The sequence below is a fragment of the Miniopterus natalensis genome, chromosome 11 (assembly GCF_054644295.1).
Source record: "Miniopterus natalensis isolate mMinNat1 chromosome 11, mMinNat1.hap1, whole genome shotgun sequence".
In the NCBI taxonomy this organism is placed as follows: domain Eukaryota; kingdom Metazoa; phylum Chordata; class Mammalia; order Chiroptera; family Miniopteridae; genus Miniopterus; species Miniopterus natalensis.
Window position 1 is genome coordinate 48,147,532 of NC_142091.1, and position 22,951 is coordinate 48,170,482.

The 22,951-nt window shown below is 37.5% G+C and overlaps 1 protein-coding gene across 5 annotated transcripts in view; it reads right to left on the bottom strand.

The window, feature by feature from the left end:
• Positions 1 to 20,564, bottom strand: part of BTBD10 (BTB domain containing 10) — a 59,895-nt gene extending 39,331 nt beyond the window's left edge. The window contains exons 1-2 of one of the 5 annotated variants that reach the window (XM_087821743.1): positions 20,457 to 20,564; positions 3,970 to 4,127 (exon numbers count right to left, since the gene is read on the bottom strand). In XM_087821743.1, the coding sequence (XP_087677869.1) occupies positions 3,970 to 4,070 (101 nt within the window). In that variant the 5' untranslated portion in view covers positions 4,071 to 4,127; positions 20,457 to 20,564. Of the gene's footprint in view, positions 1 to 3,969; positions 4,154 to 20,456 lie in introns of those variants that run through there. The other 4 variants (XM_016225204.2, XM_016225207.2, XM_016225208.2 and 1 more) reach the window with 4 other exon arrangements.
• Between the last annotated feature and the right edge of the window lie 2,387 nt (positions 20,565 to 22,951).

A 22,951-nucleotide genomic window follows, 5' to 3' on the forward strand; every position in this document is an offset into this window, starting at 1 on the left:
ATATAATTTGTACTTTAAGTATTCACTCAAGAACTCCTCTAAAACAATGAAACTTTTCCATTTCTAAACTGCTGTTGGTACTACGGAGTGACTAAAAAGGAAACTGGAAAGCCCAATCTTCATGCAGTCTCAGAAAAAGCGAGCATGCGTATTTCTATGTGGAAATGAAACCTTGCGGCAAAGTCTAATATTGAATGTATCATGCATTTATCTTTAGTAACCTGAGGAGACTGCAGATCTGAGTTTTAAATAGTCAGATTCGACCCAATTCATATATTCAAGAGCTTTTAGCATATTGTTAATCTAGGCATTTTAATGTTAATTATACAGAAAGGGTGTTCTTTCTTTTTCCTTTTTAAGTAGCAAAAATGTCTCTATAATTTTTTAAAAGTTGTGGTAATTCAGGCCAAATATACTTTAACTGAAATGATCTTTAACCTCTCAGCAAACTACCAAAGTTAATACAGGTATTAACTATAAAACTACTCAGAAGCAAACAAAGTTCAGTAACTTTTTAAATTATGTAATTCATTTGTATGCACTTGCAGAGGGATCATAGGCACCCTGAAATCCATCCAGATTAGCTTCCAGTCTTGTCTTGCCTTTGATATCAGTGTTATACATATCAAATCTACATTCAAAATAAAGTTCAGAAAAGAAAGTACATTAAAGTCTTATTTGATGAAAGAGAAACCATAAGGCAATGCCCACCAAACTCTCAAACCTAAATGACAGGCGCACATAAAATAGTAAGTATAACTGTTACTTTCATAATTCAATAAATTTATTTTTATCCTTGTCAGTAGGAAAGGTAGGAGGGGGAAAATAAAAGGAAAAAGATGGGAAAAAAGAGGCTATTCTAAATTGTGAACAGAACAAATAAAAAACAAATGTAAACAAGGCAATCTTTTAGATCAACTACAAAAATTGAATCAATAAAGTATTCTTATTTCTTTACTGCTAAAGATAATATTTGTCTCTCCCAAATATTCATATGTTGAAATGTATTCCCCCAATGTGATGGCTTTTGGAGATGAAGTGATTAGGTCATGAGGGCAGAGCTCTTCTGAATGGGATTAATGCCTTTATAAAAGAGACCCGAGAGATCTCTAGCCCCTTCCTCCACGTGAGGGCACAGCAAAATGAGGGCCATCTGAACCAGGAAGCAAGCCCTACCAGATATTGAATATGCCAGCACCTTGATCTTTGACTTCCCAGCTTCCAGAACGTGAAATAAATTACTGTTGTTTCTAAGCCACCCAGTCTATGGTATACTGTTACAATGGTATACCTGAACAGACTGAGACATTTACTTTTTGTAAATTTAAATTCCCAATTCTATTTGAGGTGGCAATGTACCCACCTATATTTCTCAGCTTCCCTCATCCAGAGATGACCATGACTTCTAGCCAATGATTTATAAACAGATGCCTTGTGGAAATTACTAAGAACTTTAATTTCCTGATAGAAATAAAACCCCTTTCCCATTGTCCCCTCCTACCTTCCTCCTCCCTCCTTGCCTGGGAGGTGGACATGATAGCTGAAGCTACAGTAAGCCATCTTGTGATCATGAGGAAAAGCCAAGAAAATCAAATATTTTTGACCCTAACACCCTTAAGCTACTAAACCTACATCAGGCATTGCCTATCTGTGGAATTATTATGCAGAAGAAAAATAAACCCGTAACTTAAGCGAGTGTTTAGTCTGGTTTTCTTTTACTCAAACACCCCTATATAAAATACACAAAATTCAAAAAAAGGATGAAAGTAGGTAGAAACATAGGTGAAACAAAATCAGCCATGAATTGATAACTCAAGGCTGGGGGTGGGTAGGTACATAGGGGTTCATTATGCCTGTTCTCTCTATATGTATTTAAAATGTACCATAATAAGTTATTTAAAAGTTTATAAATAGCTCTGCCATTTACAAGCTGGATAGCCTTGGGCAAGTTTAATAATCTCATTCTTTTCATCTGTCAAATGGAGGGAAATAATACTATTCAGAGAGCTCCATATTCACATCCCATCAAGATAATCTCCAGAAGGTACCTGGCAGGAACGTACTCCATCTATCTAATCATCCAGGGATTAGCACATGCCAAAACTGATTCCTCCTCTGAACTCTTACTTTACTATAACTCACTACCATAGTTCAGTGCCCTATTATCTTCTAATTGTTCCATATGTGGTTATTAAAGCATCCCATGATGATACCCTGAGAAACCTAAATCTCTCTTAAACTGAGAACAGGTTCTCACAATACTGGCTGACTGTAGGTATTTAAAACCTCTCAGTCAATTAATTTACTGTCAACTCAAAAAATACCATTTTTAAAAAGTCAAATTGTATATTTTTTAAAGTACCCTAGATATATTCCTAAATACACAGAACAAGAGGTTCCTAACAGTAAGCTGCTTTCCTTTGGGCAGATTTTCCACAAATGAGATTAAAATAAGCTCACAGGATTTCATGATATTTTCTTTTTTTAAAAAAAATCAATGTATTGGTATTTATTTTCTATTTATCTTTAATATTTTCACTTCAACAACCAATGCTGCAGTAGTCTACCTAAAAAGAGCACCAAAAAGTTACTGATGCTACAGATATCAAGAGCTGTGTTACTGAAATAACAGCAATGAAAAGAGTACCATTAGTTTTTACAAATCTTTCCCATTGTCTGCATGGAGCTTTTATAAAGCAAACAGCTTATTTTCACCCTGTCACCACTTCATTTATAATGCACTATTGTACATCAGCAGAACATTAAGAACTAGGAAGGATAACTTACAATTCACCAGAAAATAGGTATACAACACAAGAGATATAAATCTTAATAAGATAAAACCAGTATCTCTTTAATCTCAAATAATTATCCATGTAAACAGGACAGAGATAAAGAACTGGAGCCACAAGGTGAAGGACACACACACAGAAAATGAACAAACAAATCAAAAAACATTCATACCATTGGTGTGTACTTATAAATTAATAAAGTCAACTTAACATTTTCATTTTAGATCTCACCACATTAAAAGGCAACAATAAAGATAGAAATCTTGTCAGGAGACTTAAACAGTACCAGTCACTCATATTTTCTAGCTATATAGGATACAGTTTAAAAGTACCTGAATCATTTCTTTAAAATTACAAAACGGATTTCAGTATCACAGCATTTTTAAATTCTTTTTCAAGAAAACTGATTTTATCAGTATCAGGAGAATTTTACATTCATATAATTTAAATGTTCAATATCTCTTAATATTCATAAAGCACAATACTCTATGAAAACATGTTTACATACCTGCAATAAATATGTGAGGTTTATGAGCTGCTAATTAACACCTTAAAATACCAGATCATAAAGTGTTCTAAATGAGGTGTTCCTTTTTAAGTCACACAGCACAAACTGAAAGACTCAAAAATTATAAAGGGCTGAAACTTTTGAAATAAATTTTATTTAATGCATCAGACTTTAAATGAACCCAGTAGAGTCACTGCAGAAAGACTGATTTTCCCATTAGGATGATGATGACAACACAATATAAATTCATAGTTAAAAATTTATGGAGGCAAAGACTGACAGGAGCCTACAAATTATCATGTATAATCTATACACAGTGTTTTTTAAAAATGAAATAAATTCCTAGTAGAGAGTTTTAAATACAAAGGACTAAACTGTCCTGCCAGAGTTCCCAATTAAATTAAATATTGCATTTATTCATGGAGTTAACTAAGGAGTCTTAACATTATTTACAAACAGAAATAAAAATTCAAATAAATACAAATATAAGAAAATTGAAAGGAAAGAAATGTTTCTCTAAAAGTGATTTAAGGAGAAATGCAAATATTCATAATATTTTGTAAACTCCATCCTCTGACAGGACTTGTCAAAACTAAATGAAGTTTGGGTTTTTTATAAAAATCAATTTTATCAGAGCTTTGATATGTGAAATACATATTTTCTACCTACCTTGAATGTTTATAAAGTTTACGAGGTCTACTATGCAATTTCCGATCCCAATTCTCTGGATCACTGGAGTTACTGTCATAAGGATGAGGCCGTCCTGCCATCCCACTTCAAGCTTTCTCACACTACTGCTCTGAAAGCACACATGTAGCACCCATAACCTACATAAAAAAGTAGTGTTGACCTTTAAGTCTATTCCATGCAGAATAAAAAAGCCACAGAATTTTAAATACTTTTTATTACTGTGACAGTTTTTTAAAAGTGATAAACAGGATTAAAAATACTAAACATACAAATACCACAAATTAGATTAAAATAAACATCAGAAGTCTTTTTAGATACTTTTCATTTGACTTTTGTATTAAATTTGCTACCACCAGGCAACAGTTTTTTCAGACAAAATTTCACTTGGAATACATTGCTTAATTACTAAAAGTTTAAGATGTTTAACAAAGCATCTAGTAAGACCAAGTACCAATATTTTTATTTCTTTAGCAGTTAAAGACCTTGAATAGAAATTTAGTATTTGCCCAAAATAAAAGTATGTAAGCATCCTGATGTTTCCTTATAGTGCAATTACCACCAAAATATTTTATCAATATGATTCATATATTTTATGCCTTTTCATATGTGCAGTTTGTGACTTCTTTCTACAACAGTCATATGAAATTATAAGAAAACTCACTTAATAGCTTTATAGAATACCTGCACAAAGCACTTTAAAGTATATTCATTTTCCAATTTAATATTCACAATCACCTTACAAGGCAGGCATTATAATCTCTACACACAGAATAGAAGACAGTCTCAGAAGTTTAGTAATATTGCTAAAGGTCACAATGCCTAAAAATGGCAGTCTTATAAAGAACAATGAGAATTTATGATATAGAGTCTTGATCTTGAAAAATGCTCAGACTATTTAGTTTGGAAATAGGTCAGATATGGCTTTTAGAGATTGCAAACACCAATAGAAAAGCCAAATGTAGTTAAACAATTTGAACAAAGTTATATTAAGTCAGACTAGAACCTGGGTTCCCTGATACCCACTCCTATACCTGTATACTTTCTATAAACTTTTCCAAGCTGGATTTGATAGAAGGAAGTGAGGAGGAGTTGTGCATAAAAGTCAAAGGGAACCCAGAATGGGAAAACACTATACTTTCCTGAGTTTTATAAAGTATTCCAGTACAATTTCACAAAAAAATGCCAAAGATAAACTCATTAAAATTGTAAGTCCATCTCAGAACTCATTAAAAGAAACGCTTCCATTTTAAAGAAACTATTTTTTGCTGCTGTTGTTAATCCTCACATGAGGATATTTTTTTCCATTGATTTTTAGAGAGAGTAGAAGGGAAGGAGGGAGGGAGGGGGAGAGAGAAAAAGAAAGAGAGAAACATCCATGTCAGAGAGACACATGGACTGGTTGCCTCCCTACGGAGAGCAGGTCAGGGGTGAGGGTGGGAGTGGGTGAGCGAACCCAAGACCCTTCGGTGCGAAGGCCTACGCTCTAACCACTAAGACACACCAGCCAGTGCTAGAGAAACTATTTTACTATGTTTATACTTTTTTCCTTAGTTACTTAGTGCTTTCTTTACAAAAACAATTGAAAATCTTATACATGAACATTTTAATATAATAAATATGTAAATAAGTAGGTAGATCAATGAGTAAAATAAAAATAACAGAAAAAGGAAAGGGGGGGAATTGCATAATAGCTAACTTAAATCCTAAGCAAATACCACACAGATTATTTGTTGAATGATCCTGGAAAAGAAACCTTAAGGATCGCTGAATAATCGAAAATCAATCGCATATTAGATGAACATAAAAACTATAAATTATTTTGAAAAAAAATTCTCAAACTCATTTGAGTTTTTAATTATAAAAATAAAAATGTATTTACTAAAAAAGGAAACTTTTAAAACTTCAGCTAAATATTACAGCTAATTATCTGCACTGAAGAGATGAGGCAGAAGAGAAGGGTGAGAAAGAACAAATTAGAGACAAAAAAGAAAGTCAGAAAAAAAGTGGTCACAGAACAAGAGAGACACAAGAGGTAAAAAGAATAGTAGGGAAAATTGGTAAGGAGGGAAGAGAAAAAGATGTAGGGAGGATTAGCAGATTCTGTAGAATGAGGTTTAGAGCATTTTCTCCTTACTTCATAGGGTCTTCCAGTAAGCTATTTCAGGTATTTAACATTTCTTTGTAAGAGCATTTTTTTCTCCTTCTAAGCCATAACTGTAAGACACACTCTGTGGATAGGATAGCCACAAATGTCCACTGAGGGAAGAAAGACCCTAAACCATGGGATGCAGTGACTAAAAAAATATAATCAGAAAGAATATATGCACCCTTATGTTCATAGCAGCACAATTTACAATAGCTAAGATCTGGAAACAGCCTGGTAAAGTGCCCATCAGTAGATGAGTGGATAAAAAAAGCTGTGGGACATTTACACCATGGAATATGCAGCCGTAAAGAAGGATGTCTTATCCTTTGGGACAGTATGGATGGACCTGGAGAATATTATGGTAAGTGAAATAAGCCAGGCAGAGAAAGAAAAATATCACATGAGCTCACTTATATGTGAAATCTGAAGAACATAATAAACTGCTGAACAAGACAGATTCAGTGACACAGAAGCATGGAACAGACTGACGAATCTTAGAGAGAAGGTGAGGGGGGGCGCAGATTAATCAAAGAATTTACATGCATATATGCATAACCTATGTACACAGACAATAGTGTGGTGAAGGCCTGGGGCCGGGAGTGGGTGAGGTGTGAAAAGGGTCAATGGGGAAAAAAGGGGGCATCTGTAATATTTTCAATAATAAAGATAAAGTAAAACATATATGTAATATATAACCACAAGAAATGGGTAAGGTAAATTCAGATTCACATTTTCCACCCTTTTACAGTGGGTGGCACATATCTAGCATCAGGGAAATTCCAGTATGTCTTCCTAATCAATCTTATTGAAATCAACAATCATGTATTTTATAGCCAGCCGCAAGAAACTAAAGAACATTCAGATGAAGGCTATCAAAAAAGAAAAATTAATTGAAAAATCATATTTCTATTTCATTTGTCAATAAAACTTGTTTATCACCATTGATATGGTGATAAACTTTCTTCCTGATACCATTGTAATTTAACCTAGTTATAAATATCTGGAAAGGAGCAAAGGGAAGGCCAAATAGTATAGGCATGCCATTTGTGCAGGTTTGCCATGAGGCTGCAGGTTAGACACATGCCTGGTAAAGTCTGGGTGAAACAGGGAAGGTACTTGTCTGTCAGTCACACCTGGGAACAGGTCATTGGCCAGAACAGGCATAAATAAAGGAGTTTACTCTCTTGAGCTCTTGGGACTCTTGATGCAGCGGGCGCAATAACTTGGCTCCTCTGCATTTGCCCCAGGGCAGCTTCAACAGCCATGCTGTTCCATGCTGTATCAGCACTGAGCTGTTTGCACTGAATAGTTTCCTTCTTCACTGCACCCCAAATAGGGAATTCCTGTTGGTGTTGAATTGGGGCCAACAACCATTGGTTGATAAGAGGAACCTAGATGAAGAATATCTGAAGGGCCAGAAGCTTGAGGAATGATTTGAATCATCAGGAATAAAAGAGACTGTACAAACCTGACATGTAAAAAATAAATGATATAGATATAATGACCATGAAAGCTTTGAAAAAGTTCAACAATGTTTTATAATTTCCTCATGATTGCTGGCTAACCCACTCTAAGTGTAACATAAATCCCTAAATTGATAAGAAACTGAACAATCATTTTTAGCCACAGCCAAGAAATGAAGAGCCTGGAGGGACTGAATACTACCACAGACAACCATCAAAGAAAAAGAACAGATGGAAACAATTTTTAAGAGGAAATAAACCAGAAGGTGAAAAGGAACCTCCTGCAAACGCAGCAAAGTAAAGTGATAATGTAAGCCCTGCAGACAACAATTACCTAAATAACAAATCTAAATAAAATATAACACACACACACAAAACTGTTGGAAAGCACTGGACAGTGTCCCGAAGCATAGAGTAGTGAAAGTATAGCTTACTCTTGAAAAACTACAACTGGAAAGGAACAGAATCAGAAGTTCAGTTTGAAGTTTTTATGCTGAGTGCCCTCCCATCCACCACAAACAGTGAAGGAAACCAAGCAGCCACATAGGTCAAAGTGGTTAAGAAAATAGTTGAAGGCTGGAAGTGCAATCGGAAATTTAAGGCACATATGCTGAGAGTAAAAGAACCACAGAAAGGTGAGACCCAAAATCTGAGCATAAACTCTGCTCAGCAAACCTACACATGCATGGGGAACTCCAGGTAGACTACAGAGGAATTTACCCTTGAAAGCTGGTATAAAATCCACAAGTTTGACGCTTTTTAACTCAGTGCATTCTCCAACCATGCACAGCCCAAGCACCAGAAAGCTCAATTTACCTTACTGGCTTGGGTGTCAGAGGACAAAGACCACCACTGGCCAAAGAGTTAGAAATTAGGAGGGAATCCCCATAAGTAGAGGAATCAGAAAGAGGGTGAGCTCCAAAACCTGAGTAAAATCTCTGCCCCAATTTTTGGCTTACCACCAAACTGCTCAGGTACAGGAGATCCCTCCCCCCACCTACTCCTCAGGATACCAAGCTAAAAAACAAGTAGCTGGAAGAAGAATTAAGCACAGATTATCAGCTGCTATATGTCAGGCAGGAAAAAAAGTTTGCAGCTTGAATCCATGCAAGTTAATGGTCTACTAGAAAAAACAAAAAAAAATAATCTTTATAACAACACTACAATGTCTAGGTTTCAACCAAAAATTATGAGATTCAAAGAAACAAGACGGTGAAAATGTAGTCAATAGAAACTAATTCTAAGTGGGTCCAGATGTAGGATTTAACAAATAAAGACTTCAAAGCACATATTATAAATATATTCAAACAATTAAAGGTCAGTATATTTCAAAGAACTAAGATAAGAAAACAGTGGCAGAAGCAAATCACAATAGAGAAGTGAAAACTATCAAAAATATGGTAATTCAGCTCTAGTAGACCACTGAATGCAAATCTTGCATAATATTTCATTAGTTCATTCATCACTATTTGCCTTTTGAAATCACAGATGATGAGAATTCCTAAATAGCTACTCAACACTTATTAAGCACTTATAATGTGCCCGATTGTTGAAATAAAGAAATATGATATGCATGACCTGGTTTAAAAAACAAACAAAACTAAATCACAATACAGGGGACAGAGGAAGAATGATTAGGGAAAGGGTTTCTATTCATTTTGAGTATTTCTAATTTCTCCAGTGTACACCTGACCCTCCCGTTCTACTTATCATCAAAAGCACCTTAGCCCTGGCCGGTATGGCTCTGTGGTTAGAGCATTGGCCCCCGCACCGAAGGGTTGCAGGTTCAATTTCCAGTCAAGGGCATGTACCTGGATTGCAGTATCTGGGTTCCAGGTTGGATCCGCAGCCCCAGTAGGGACATATGGGGGAGGCAACCCATCAATGTGTCTCTCTCACATCAATGTTTTTCTCTCTCTCTCTTCTCCCTCTCTCTTTCTAAATATCAATGGAAAAAATATCCTCAGGTGAGGATTAACAAAAATAAAAATAAAAATTACCTTAGACTTTTACATAGTCTACAAAGAGCCATATACTTTGGACACAATTGCTAATAACAGTATTAGGAGCTAAATCAAAACCTTATGTCAGTCCTATAGTAACAAAGATGAAAACAGAATTATTTTGCTCTTAGCTTAAAAATAAATTTTAAGCTCTGGAAGAACAGACCAATCATCCTAATTTCTAGCCTCTGCAAAAAACTCCTTCAGTTATACTTATCAGAATATTCTTGCTATATCCAAGAAGCTTAAATTTTTAAAATTTATCTCTTTTGGATGTTAATAACAGCCTCCTTGCTGTGTAACAATGTACCATAAACCCAGTGGCTTACAATGACACACATTATCTCAATTTCTGTGGGTCAGGAATCTGACAGTCTAGCTGGGTCCTCTGCAAGGCTATGATCAAGATGTCAACCATAACTAGATCCAAATTTATTTTTTTTAAATATGTTTATATTGATTTCAGAGAGAGGAATGGAGAGGACACAGAGATAGAAACATCAATGATGAGAGAGAGTCACAGATCGGCTGCCTCCTGCATGGCCCCCCTGGGGATCGAGCCCACAACCCAGGTATGTGCCCTGACCGGGAATTGAACTGTGACCTCCTGGATCATAGATCGATGCTCAAGCACTGAGCCATGCTGGTCAGGCAAGATCCCAATTTGGAGGCTCAACAAAGAAGGATCCACTTACAAGTTTACTGAGATTGTAACAATTCATTTTCTCATGGCTGTATGATTCAAAGCCAACGAAGAAAAGACAGCAAGACTGCTAGCAAAATGGTGTAATGTAATTAGGGAAATATCCCATTACATTTAACATATTCTTTTGGTTAGAGGGAAGTCACAAATTCTGCTCACACTCAAGGGGAGGAGATTATGCAAAGGAATAAACACCAGAGAGGAGGCAGTCTGCCATACTGACCAACATTCTACCTATGTATTACACTAAAAGTTTAAGATTCTGCTCAGCCCTTGTTTTAATTGTGCATACTACTATACTAACACACAAACACACACAAAACACATACATCTTTTTTCTCTCCTTGACATATATACAACATTATCTGTCTTGGCAAAAGCCTAGAACCAATCTAAATGTTCATAAAAAATGAATTTAGCCCTGGCCAGGTAGCTCAGTTGGTTAGAGCATCATCCCTAGATGACAAGGTTGCAGGCTCAATCCCCGGTCAGGGCACACAGAAGAATCAAACAATGAATGCATAAATAAGTGGAACAAGAAGTCTATGTTTCTCTTTCTTTCTCCCTTCTTCGCTCTCTCTAAAATCAATAAATAAAAATTTTAAAATAATTAATTAATTAAAAATGAATTTAATAAAAATCTATGCAGTATTACACTACCACTAAAAATGAGACTGGAGAGATAAACATATACGATAAGGAAAATATTCTAAGATATACTGTTGAGCTAAAAAGCAAGGTACAGATATGCATTATGTACTCCAAAACTTTTTAAAATATAAATGCAAACACCCACCCATGCTTGTATCTGTTTTAAAAATGTCTACCAAGATCACATAAAACTTATGACTAGTTGCCTCTGCAGGAAGGCTAGAATGAAGGAGACTTTTCATTATATCCCTTATACTATATGAATACATCACATGATCTTTTCATGATGATAATATGAAGGGAGGGTTTACAATAAAGTATATGTTTTAAATTTTACCACTTTATGATTCTTCTTTGTTGTTTAAATAAAGGAAACGATAGATGCATACTATGTATGTAACTGCAGATTTAGTAGCAATGAAAAGGGTTGCCATGCCACTTAAATTCATTCACCTTTTATTAAAATGCCTCCATCTATAACAGTAAGCAATGACCAATGAATACCAGGAATGGGCTCCTGAAGAAAAAAGTCAAGCCATCCTCCTTTGAGAAAGTTACCACACTGGTGGTAGATGAGAAATATTCCTCAACACTAAGTGAACTACAGCAAAATATTTAGTGAGATATTTCAAGCAGGATGAAGGCATGGGGATAGATGCTAGCATCTACTTCAGGAAGCCTTAGATAATAAGTTGGGTTTTCATATATGCGGGGTCAGCAAACGTAGGTTTAAAGTTGTAATACAAATAAATAATACAATAATTAATAAATCATACAAGAACTAACTCTATGTTTCAAGTACTCACAACCTACATTTGCCCACCCCTGTATTATCTATGCTAATCCACATATCAATTGTATAAGACACAAGGGGTGTCTTTTATTATATAAAAGTGATCCCTTTGTAAAAATTGAGAAACTGGCTTAAAGGGTTTACATTATTTGCCTAACATCACACAGCTAATAAATAAGTTAGAACTCAGATACATGTCTCTATAGTGCTTTTCCACCCTACTTTGTTATATTGTTCCTCAAATTTAATACACAACCCACCAAAATGCTATGCCCAGAAAATAAAAAGTGTGAGTGGTTATCATTTCAAATCACTAAGATAAAAACAGATAGATTCAAGGTTGGTTAGATAGATTCTAAAAAATTAATTGGTTAACTATTTGAGCAGAAGATCCTTTCCTTCCTCACATTTTATCTCCCCCAAATTCCACCTTATTAAAAAATTCAAACTAGAACATAAAACCACAAAAAAATCAAGGATGAAATATAAGTGGATATTTATCTGACTCTCAGAATAAAAAAAAAATTTCTTAGCCTCAAATCAAAGAAAAACATTATTAAGCCAAAGACTTAGTATGAGAAACAGGAAATGTGCAAACAGCCTCTTTAAGCCACCATTCTCAACAAAAGCTAGTGAAAACTTCATCAGGGATCAGATGAAGAACCTGCAGACCAGCTTTCAAGAAGCATTCAATCAGACTACATAAAAAGATAAATGAAAAGATAAACTACAAAAGATAAATGAGAAACTCTAAAACAATTTTTATAATATAAAACAAAAAAATTAAAATCTTAAATTTATAAATCCATATTAAAAATCTGAACACTATGGTGGAAAAATAATCAAAGTCCATAAACTATTTACAAAAAGAATACTAGTGGCCAAAAAAGAGGAAAAGAAGAAATATTCAGCCTCACTAGTAATATAAGAAACCCAAGTTAAATCTGAGATGTTTAACCTATCTAACTGCCAAAGGTTTGTCAGTTTGTTTAATGATAACCAGTGATAGCTAAAGTACAAAGTAAATAGTACTCAAGCTTGTGGGAGTATAAATTGTAAAACTTGGAGGGTATCATACACTTTGACATAAACCTTTACTTTTAAATTTTTATCCTAAGAAATATGTGTATTAAAGCAATTATGGTACATGGGAGAAGGGGAAGTGAAATGAAAGGGAAAGAAGGAGGAGGGAAGGAATGTTAATTTTTAAATCTAGCTATCTGTTATATCAGTGATTTCTAACTGGTGTGCCACAAGAATTTTTAAAACATGCAATACCTGACTATTTGTCAGGGGCACCGACCACTTTTCCCTTAGATTTTGTCAAATAAAAAAATGACAACAGCCAACACAACAATAGCTGTCCGGTGTGAATCAATCAAAATTATACCTATATTTTTTGTCAGATCAGTAAAAATATATTTTTTGGTGTGCCACAGAATTTTAGTAATTAGTTTATGTGTGCTATGAGATGAAAAAGGTTGAAAATCACTGTTTACTCAAATTTTCTTTTAATTTTTCAAAATAAAAATTTTAAGTAATTACATACAAAAGAATCCCAACACTGGGTTTGTGCACGTGTGTTTGTGGCTTGAAGCATTCAATTAACATTGGGTCATGAATTATGGAGCCATTTTCTTCTTTGATCTATACAATTTTATAGTTACTAAAAATCTATTTTGGTAAGTAATTTTTCTAAGTACTCATAAAACAATTTCAAAAATCAATAAGCCTTCAAAGCTACTAATAAATAATATTTACTAGGGAAGAAAAGATGATCAAAGATGTCATACCACTTTTCTTCAAAAATTTGACACTTTTTCCCTTAACATTTTGAGTTCAACCAACTTGAACAGCTGCACATACATATGTATATAAATAATGCACATACACTGTCACACCAGTACTATGTATATACTATGTATACACAAAAATGGAAATGAAAAAGAGATAGAGTACTAAAATAAATATAAATGGAAGTTCTATTATTTTCTTCACATGGCACAATGAACAAGTTTTTCATCCTCTCCCAGAAATACATGCAACCCACTAGTGGGAATAAACCACTCAGAATCAGGAGACTTCGAGACCTGTAGTCTAGTCTCAGCTTTCCCACTAGCAACCAATACCTTTTATCAAAACCTGGTAAGGGGGATATATGTCATCAGTTTGGCTCAAATAAACTTACCAAAAAAAATTTTTTTAAGTCAGGTAAGGGGGCTTAATCTGAACTTCAGTTTTCTAAGTATTAGAGTACTAGTGATTCTAAAGTACTTTTAATATTATGGTTTTATAATCCCAATAGTCTCTAATAACTAAATATTCTCTTTTAAAAGAGAAACTCTGGCAATGTGGACTGTTCAAAAAGAAGGAAACAACAGTGCCCCACAGTTACTCATCCTATAGGAAATTCTTTAAGCAAACTAAATTAAGAAATGTATACACTTTGAAAAGGATGGAACCGATTGTATTGCTTGCTCTCTAGATATGAGAAAAATCCAATCCAATCCTGAATTACATAAAGCAAACTGCCCTGAATGAAATAATTACTTTTAAAATAATTTAGCACTATTTGTATGACCATCCATGAATTAAAAAATAATTAAAAGATTCTGTTGTATAATCTTATACCTGAGATTCTTCTTCAGGCCCTTGAGCTCTAAGATTTATTTTTAAGATGACATTTAATATAATCTACAAATAGAAAACTCAGGATAATTTTCTACTTATTTGCTACTAGCAACGAAAAAGACCTTAAAGGAAAATAATCCAAATTAACAAAAATAAACTGGTTTTATGCTTTAGAAGTAGATAACAATATTATTTTTTAAAAGCCATATCATCTTTCTTTTCAATCTATTCTCCCTTCCCTTTTTTCTACTATTCCACCTGGTATTCAAATTACATAGAATAATACCAGCTATCAGTCAATGGATGGCAACATGAAAAGCAAGAAAAAGAACTTATTGTTCAGTGTTGACTAGAATTAAATAAATAAATAAATAAATATATATATTTGTGTGTGTGTGTGTGTGTGTGTGTATATATATATATATTTGTAAGATTTTTAGTGGAAGAGTCATACTGGCAAGGCTATAAATACACTTTGAATTTGTTCCCTCCAAATGAAACAGCTAGATGTAAATGTAAATTTACTTGATGGATGTGTTTCAAGATCACTTGTCAGAATGCTATTTTCTAAGCATAAATAAGAACAAAGTGCTAACAAGTTATATTTATTTACTATTTACATAGCACTTTTATATATTTTATTTCACTTCATTCTTAAACTCTTGACAATTGTGTTCTATCTCCATTTTTCATGGGAGGAAACAAAGGCTCAGGAAGGTTAAGTCACTTATGTGATAAAGGTAAAAGTTAGCTTTAAATCCAGATCTAAACGATCCCAAATAAGGTATTCCAAGAAGAAAAATATTATTACAATTTTATTCATAGTTTCTAATCAAGTAGTACTACAATCAGTGACTCACTATGACAGAATCTCATCCCCAAATACTAAATGTTAATTTCAGTTTGTGACCAAAAATACTAATAAGATCACTCAACTACAAAGATAAAAATAAATATCAAGTAATCAGGTATCTTACATTTTAAACAGAAAAAAAATAATTAAACTATGAAGGGCAAAGAAAGATGCTTTTACAGGCAAAGATACCTTTTAGCATATTACAATCTTCAGAAATCTACTGTGACATAAAATCGAGTATTTGACATAAAATCTTTCCTCTTTTCAAGTACAGGCGTCCTCCCCCCACCCTTTATCTTCAGTTTCATCTTCCATGGTTTCAGTCACTGCAATCAATACCCAGACCAAAATATTAAATGGAAAATTCCAGAAATTCAAAAGTTGTAAATTGCACACTCTTCTAAGTAGCATGATGAAATATCTCACCATTCTTTTCTGTTCTACCTGGGACATAAATCATCCCTCTGTCCAGCACAGCAATACTGTATACATTACCTGCCCATCAGTCAGTAGTAGCCTTCTCGATCATTGGATCGACTGTATTGCAATGCTTGTAGTCAAGTAACCTTTATTTTACTTAATAATGATCCCAAAGTTCAAGAATAGTGATGCTGGCAATTGAGATATATGCCAAAGAAAAGCAGTAAAGTACTTCTTTAATAAGTGAAAAGGCGAACATTCTCAATAGGAAGAGAAAATTGTATGCTAAGGTTGCTGAAATCTACAGTAAGAATGAAATCTTCTAGCCTGTCTGGTGTGGCTCAGTGGTGGAGTGTCTACCCAGGAACCCAGAGGTCACAGTTCCATTCCCAGTTAGGGCACATGCCCAGGTTGCGGGCTTGATCCCCAGTAGGGGGTGTGCAGGAGGAAGCTGATCAATGATGTTTCTCTCATTGATGTTTCTATCTCTCTATCCCCTTCCTCTCTCTAAAAATCAATAAAAACACTTTTTTTTTTAAAAAAATGAAATTGTAAAGGAAAAAGAAATTCATGCTTTCACACCTCCACTGCAAATTACGGCCACAGTGCATGGTTAAAATAGAAAAGGCATTAATTCTGTGCGTGGAAGACATGAACAGAAAACGTGTGTATGCATCCATGCATATGTGTGTGTGTGGGGGAGGTTCATTACCACCTGGGCTTTCAGGCATCCACTGGGGGTCTTGGAATGTATGCTCCACAGATAAGGGAGGACTACCGTTCTTAGCTCATTGTATTAATACTGCTACAACTAACATTTACCAACCTCTAGTCCTCTCCCAGGCAGCATCTTTTTTAATGCTGACTGCTTACCTTCCATCTGAGTTCTAGTCTGCTACCTGCTTAGCAAGGTAGGTCTCAGCTTCAAGGATGCTAAACTAAACCATGGCAAGCCAAAGTAGGGAAAATGCAACATTAGCTTGAACCCTCACACACATTCTATCCAAGAAGAGCAAAAAATTAAGTAGTTCTTCCTCCATTAATGAACATCTAGAATGACCTTTTCCTTCATTACTCTGGGTTTATAATCAACAAAGAAACAGAATAATAAAGGAGTCAGACAGATGAAGATAAAAATATGGCTGAAACCAGTGACCAAAATAACTTCCTATTAACTTCGATTGTAAATTAAACTTAAAACTATGGATGTTCCATTAGCTTCTCTCTCACAGGGCCCAGTCTGCTCAGATCAATCTACCATTCAGAGGAGTGGAGAAATATATATACTAAAAATTGGGAGCTCCAAAAATAGAACCAGAAGGAACTGAGCAAAAAGCATACTCAATTCCTTCTCCTAACCTCTTAATCCTCCCTTGGGAAGGCATCTGAGGGGGGTAAAAAGAAGGGGGAAAAGATACTTATCAGAAAGAAGTTCGTACTTTACAAGTCATGGTAGAAACATGCGGAGAGGAAAATGATGGTTCCCCCTAAACAAACATAACCTCTACAAATATACAACAAATTCTTCAGATTGTTTTTAAAATTCTTAAACAGGAACACCTCACAAACATAATATCCTCCTGTTTCACTTCCTATACCAGAGGCAGGGATGGGATGAAGAGATATTAGACTAGCTTGACCTGTAAAGACTGGGCTAAAAGAAGAAAATGAGGGTTGCAAACTCCTGAAGCAATCCTGATTAAAAACCAATGTTCTGTGTAGTTTTTGCATGAGTTATGATCAATTTAGTCATTTAAAGTAGAGCGTCTTTGTAAAAATGCACAGTAGACAAAAAGGTATTAAACCATTTTATCTTCCTTTTCAAAACTCTTTCCTTCACCTAGCCTCCTTTCTCACCCTCAACCCTACAGAAGACCTCACCTTGCCCTCTACATCCTACAGTCCACTTAGGTTTGACCTCCAAACTCCCATTCCCCACAGTCCAACTAAGTATGAATAAAATTATGTGATTAAAGTACTTCACACTAATAGGTAAGTGTGGTTTAATACACCAGGGTTCAATTCCGCAAATATCATTAAGCTCTACTATGTATAAGGCACTGTATTCAATCTACCAAAGTACCTATTCTTCTTACAAGAAAAATTAGTTAAATCAATCTTTTAACGGACAATATAAGAAAGAGACACATGAGGGCCTGTTTCATATCACACTCCCCCATACCATTTCTTTCCATCCCTGAGGACCCTTACCCCTACCCCAAGAGCCAGGGAATAAAATCCAAGGAATCAATATTACTTCCAGTAAAAGTCAATTACTGGGAAGACAGGGATGGTACAGCAAACATTAAACATTCAAAAGCATAGATGAGTTGCAGAGGGTTTCCTGGATTTAATTTTACATAGTAATTGCAAGTATAATAAAGGGCTTCTCAATAAATCAATTATCTTCAAGGTACCTTTAAATTACCTTTGTTCAGAATCCTGAGTTATTAAACCATAAACACTGAAAGGTTTTTTTCCCTTTAGTTATTTCCAGTTAAAATGTTAATAAGGACCAGTTCAATTTGTCTACAGTATTTAAAGGTTATTAAACTTGGCTTATCTACTGGTTTTGTTTGTTTTTGTTTTAATCCTCACTGGAGGACATGCTTCCACTGATTCTAGAAAAAAGGCGAGAGAGAAACAGTCCCTACCAGTGATCAAACCCTCAACCTAGGCATGTGCCCTGACCAGGAATGGAACCCACAACCCATTTGGTGCACAGAATGACACTCCAATTAACCAAGCCACCCGGCCAGGGGTCTATTGTTTTCAATGAGACCTGACATTTTTCCCAAGTCCTCCTAGGTTTGAAATTCCAAACTAATTGGCATACTTGTTTTAAATCTTTTTTTTTTTCCAGTTGTAAAATCTATTAATTTTCACCTCTAACAGAGATCCTAGACTGGAGAGCAGGATACAACTATACTGACAGGTTTGGGTTTGGTTAGGACACATGAAGCTATTTTCAGCTGTTTTAATTCACTGTCAATATTTTTAAAAATCAAGAGGCTTCAAGCAAAAATCTAGATGTCCTGTTTTCCCTTGAAAAAGCTGAAAACTGGGCACATATTCATGTAAGGCACTAATCAGATAGACCTGAGAACTGGATGTCTCTCTTAGATGCAGCATAAACTCTCTAGTGCATTTCACTCGTTTTTATTTTAATCTGCCTAGTACCTGAAGGCATGTGAGTTTGCTATTCATAAACTGTCTTTGAAAGGGTGCACAATATTTTCCAGATCTCTTCCACACTTCTCCAACTCACCTAAATGTGCCACAAAGCAAAACACAGCAGTATTCAACTTCATAGTTAATGATTTAAAAATCTCACAAGGCTTAGAAGGGTGAGAAAGAAAAAAATTCAAACTAGTGGAGGGGTGACATATAGAAAGTAAAAAGACCATCTGAAAGCTTTTTTGGGAGGAAAAAAGGTGAAAGAACTCAAAACCGTTTCTGAGACACTGAAAGCTTTCCTGACTGAACACTACCTTACTTCATGGTTCCTCTTACCAGGCTCCATGCTTCAGAACCTCCCTTCCCACTTTCTCTTTATGTATAGTAATAGCACGTAGGTCATAAACTCTGAGAAATGTTAGAAACATTTACAAAACATATTTAGACCTTCAAAAACAATTCTCATACACTCTTCTAACAGTCTTAATCCACCATCAAATGCTTTCCCAAGTATCTTCTACGGCTTTCTGCTCTGTATTCAAATGACAACTGCCGTCCTCAGTGTCAATGCTCAGACTTCAGTCCTGGATGGGCTCTCCAAGGCAGAAATTTGTGGGGGGCCGGGGGGAGGGCCTTATGGTTTCATTCCTTATATATCTCTTATTCCAACTTCTACAGTCTATTTCATTCCAAATATATCCCTAACCTCCTCCCTGAAAAATGTTGATCACATTTGTGTAGTTGGGGAAGGGGGGGGGGGTAGGTACCCAACTGTCAAATAAAATCGATATACCACGCTGCTTCATTGAGTGTACATTTAAATGAAAAGCATAAAGACTTAGAGATACAAAATTTAAGTTATTTTTGCATGCTAAGTACGGAAAGTGACAAACCGGTGAGGCTCTATCTTGAGCATGCACGGATTAGTGTCTTTTCATCACGGACTCAAAATACCGAGGAGAAAGGGGAAGTAGGAAATCTGTGAGGCCCAGGGGCGGTCACATTGCCCCCACATTACAAATTACTAAGTGATGTCTCACCTCCCTCCACCTCATTCCAGAAGATAAAAGGTGTTAGGAAACTTGCATCTGAAGAAGAAAAAAATAAGTTTTTCTGTGCAAGTTCGGTGGAAACAAAGCTTTACCATACGTGATGCTATTACAGCATAAAACACGCTGCATATTACTAGGGCCTCACTCCTCTTCACCCAAAGGGAGACTACTTGCCACCTGACCCCCTATTGTGATGCACCCGCCTCAGGGTGTCGCAGCGACGGCCCAGGGAATACAGAAGAGGGGCGGGGCGCGGGGTTCCTCGGCCTGGGGAAGGAGGGAGGAGGGTATCGCCTTCACCCCTGGGGAAAGGCCTCGGGGCTCCCAGCCCAAAACCAGCCACGCCGGCCCCAAGCCCCATGCCGGCCCCTCAGAGCTGAGTGCCAGCGACTGGAGCCCAGACCCCACCCGCGGTCCCCTGGGAGGGTCCAAGACGCCGGGACCACCGCCACAGCAGCCCGGCTCCCAGCCCCTGTTCGCCCTCCTCCCCCTTCCTCCTTCGCCCCCGCCAAGCCCAGCCTCCGGCGCCGCCCCCACCGAGTTCCCCGGCGGCGTTCAGTCAGCCCCGAACCTGTAGTCCTCCGCGAGCGTCCACCGAGGACCTAGGTAAAAGCCGGGGCCAGCGACAGCTCCGGTTCCTCCTCAACTGGACCCCTCCACAGGCGTCTGTGGTGACGGCCACTCAGGCGGCCGCGGCTCCCAGAGCCGCCCGGCAGGTTGCAGGCCGGCTCCTAATCCTCTTCTCGCGAGAGCCCGCAGTCTGAAGTGGCAAGGCTCGCTGCGTTCTCGCGAGAATGGTGGCTCCCCTCCCAGAAGTGGGCGGGGCGCCGAGCGCGAGGACAGTCCGGGGAGCTGCAGGCGCGGTGGGCGTTCGGCAGAGGGGCTGGCCCGGCACCGTGGGCGGCGCGGCTGCGATCAGCGTCCCACCCCCCCTATCTTTTGAATCCCAAGTCTTTTCCTTCGACTTCCCAGCCCGGTTAGAAAAAAAGCGTACCTCGTCTCCAGCCCAGGGTTGGAGAAATACCTCCGGGATCCCGAGTTTGCTCGGGAAAAGCGTTTCCCTCAACTGAGCAAACTCCGACAGCGCCCGTACGAGCTCGGGCGGGGGACAGTAACCCAGCGGCGCCCCTGGAAGGCGGCGGTGCGAGGCCACCCTCTGTTCCCTCACGCGCACAGCTGTTTGTTTTTAAACGCCGGGCTGGCGGGAACCGGTGTGCCGGCCGCACGGCGGGGCTGGCCCGATGGGGTGCTGCTCCCGGGGGCGTTCAGCTGCACGGAGCGCGCCACGTGCCAAAGGCTGGACCACACTCAACCCGGGGAAATAACCGACACGACCTCCTGCCTCTACACTCGCACCCGAAACCAGATGACCCCCCCTACTGTCAGCCCATCCCCCGCGTCGCTCCCTGGGGGACGGGGGCGCCCGGCTCTGCCTGCCAGCGTTAGGAAGCCTCCCCCGCGAGGGACGATTGAGCTGAGTCCTGAAGGATGAGGGAGGGTGCCCCGAGTTTTAGAGGAGTGGGAGGGGCTTTGCCCGCAGAGGGAGCAAAGAGGAAGGGAGCCTGGTTTAAGTGCTCGGCTTGAAAACATTTTGCGGGAAGAACTTTGTTAAAACAAAACCAGACTTTGAACCCTTGTTTAGTTCGGAGGGAAGAAGCTCCCGGTCTCCCAGGCGCGCGGTGCCCGAAGCGTTCTCCACGCCACGTCTAAGCGGAGGCGCGCACTGAACGTGAGCGACGGAGTGTGCGGAGCGCCCTGCGCCTCATCCGGGGACGCGGAGGCGCCCCGAGCGCAGGGAACCGGTCACCGCCGCGGTCCGTAGCAAGCTGTTACTGCCAACAGTACGCTAAGTTGGAAATGGTAATTTTGGATGATTTCTAAGTAAGACGGGCAATCTAAACAGGAATGTTGTAATACAGGTAATCTCATGGAGAAATTTCCAAAAAATATATATATATATCAACAACAAAAAGCTTACCAATCTTGGTTTACTATCAAAATTTTCTTCTGTAAGCTAAGATCACTGGAGGTAATTCTACAGTGCAAGTGAGGGTTAGTGAGGTCTGTCAAACAGGAAACATTTCCTTATATCAAAATAGAAGCTATCATATCCTAAAGAAAGTCTCTGGTATTCTACCATATACTTTATACCATCTCCCTTTAGACACATTATTTTCATAATATTACCTATATTTATGTATACTATAGTTTCTTTTGGCTCGCCATACTCTTCCTACAAATAAACCCAACAATTAATAAGAAAACAAAACCAAAAAAAGTAGTTCTAACCCTGCTGTGGGCCAATAAGTTGCTCTGCTTAGCATAATTCACAAGTTCTAGCCCAAGTTCTAGGAATTTTTCAGAAAGCATTGGAAGAATTATACCAACAAGAAATTTCAGATGAAATACAGAGACTTTGTTCCAGGACAGAATCCAGTCAAACTATTTTATCTTGCTGTAAATGAAATGACCTGAAGGACCTACAGCTTATTTCATTATTATTCTTTAAAAGAGAGAGAGAATCTAAATAGAAAGTTACCAGTGTTGTCTGCTTTAAAAAGAAAGTTAACCTTTCAAATATTATTATTAATTTGGAAGCATGGGTAGCAGCTATATATTTAGTAGGTAATGCCATCCATTCGCACCATCGTAAACTGCTCTGCACAATAATTTGTAAATGCTGACTGAGTGAGCTAAGGTTCAGACCCGTAATGAAAGTCTGCCTTCTGCAATATCAATTCACACACCAGAGAGGTCAATACAGAACCTCCAATTTAACAGAAACAAAAAGTTTCAAATAGAAGCAATGAACAAACAAGTTTCTTTGGTTGTCTATATTATTGCACCTCGTAGCATGCTAACTCAAGACTGTTGCACAGCAGGATAAGCTAAGCTTCTGTTGAATACTTGCTCAACAAATTAATGATAAGTCACAGACCCAAAATCCTCTTTACTTGAAAGCCTGGGGTTTTCTTTGTACTGCAAGGTTTGAGCACTGCCACCTAGTGGCAAGAACACAAAAATCACATTCACCCAAAAAGGACTCTCCCTAGTCAGCAAATATAT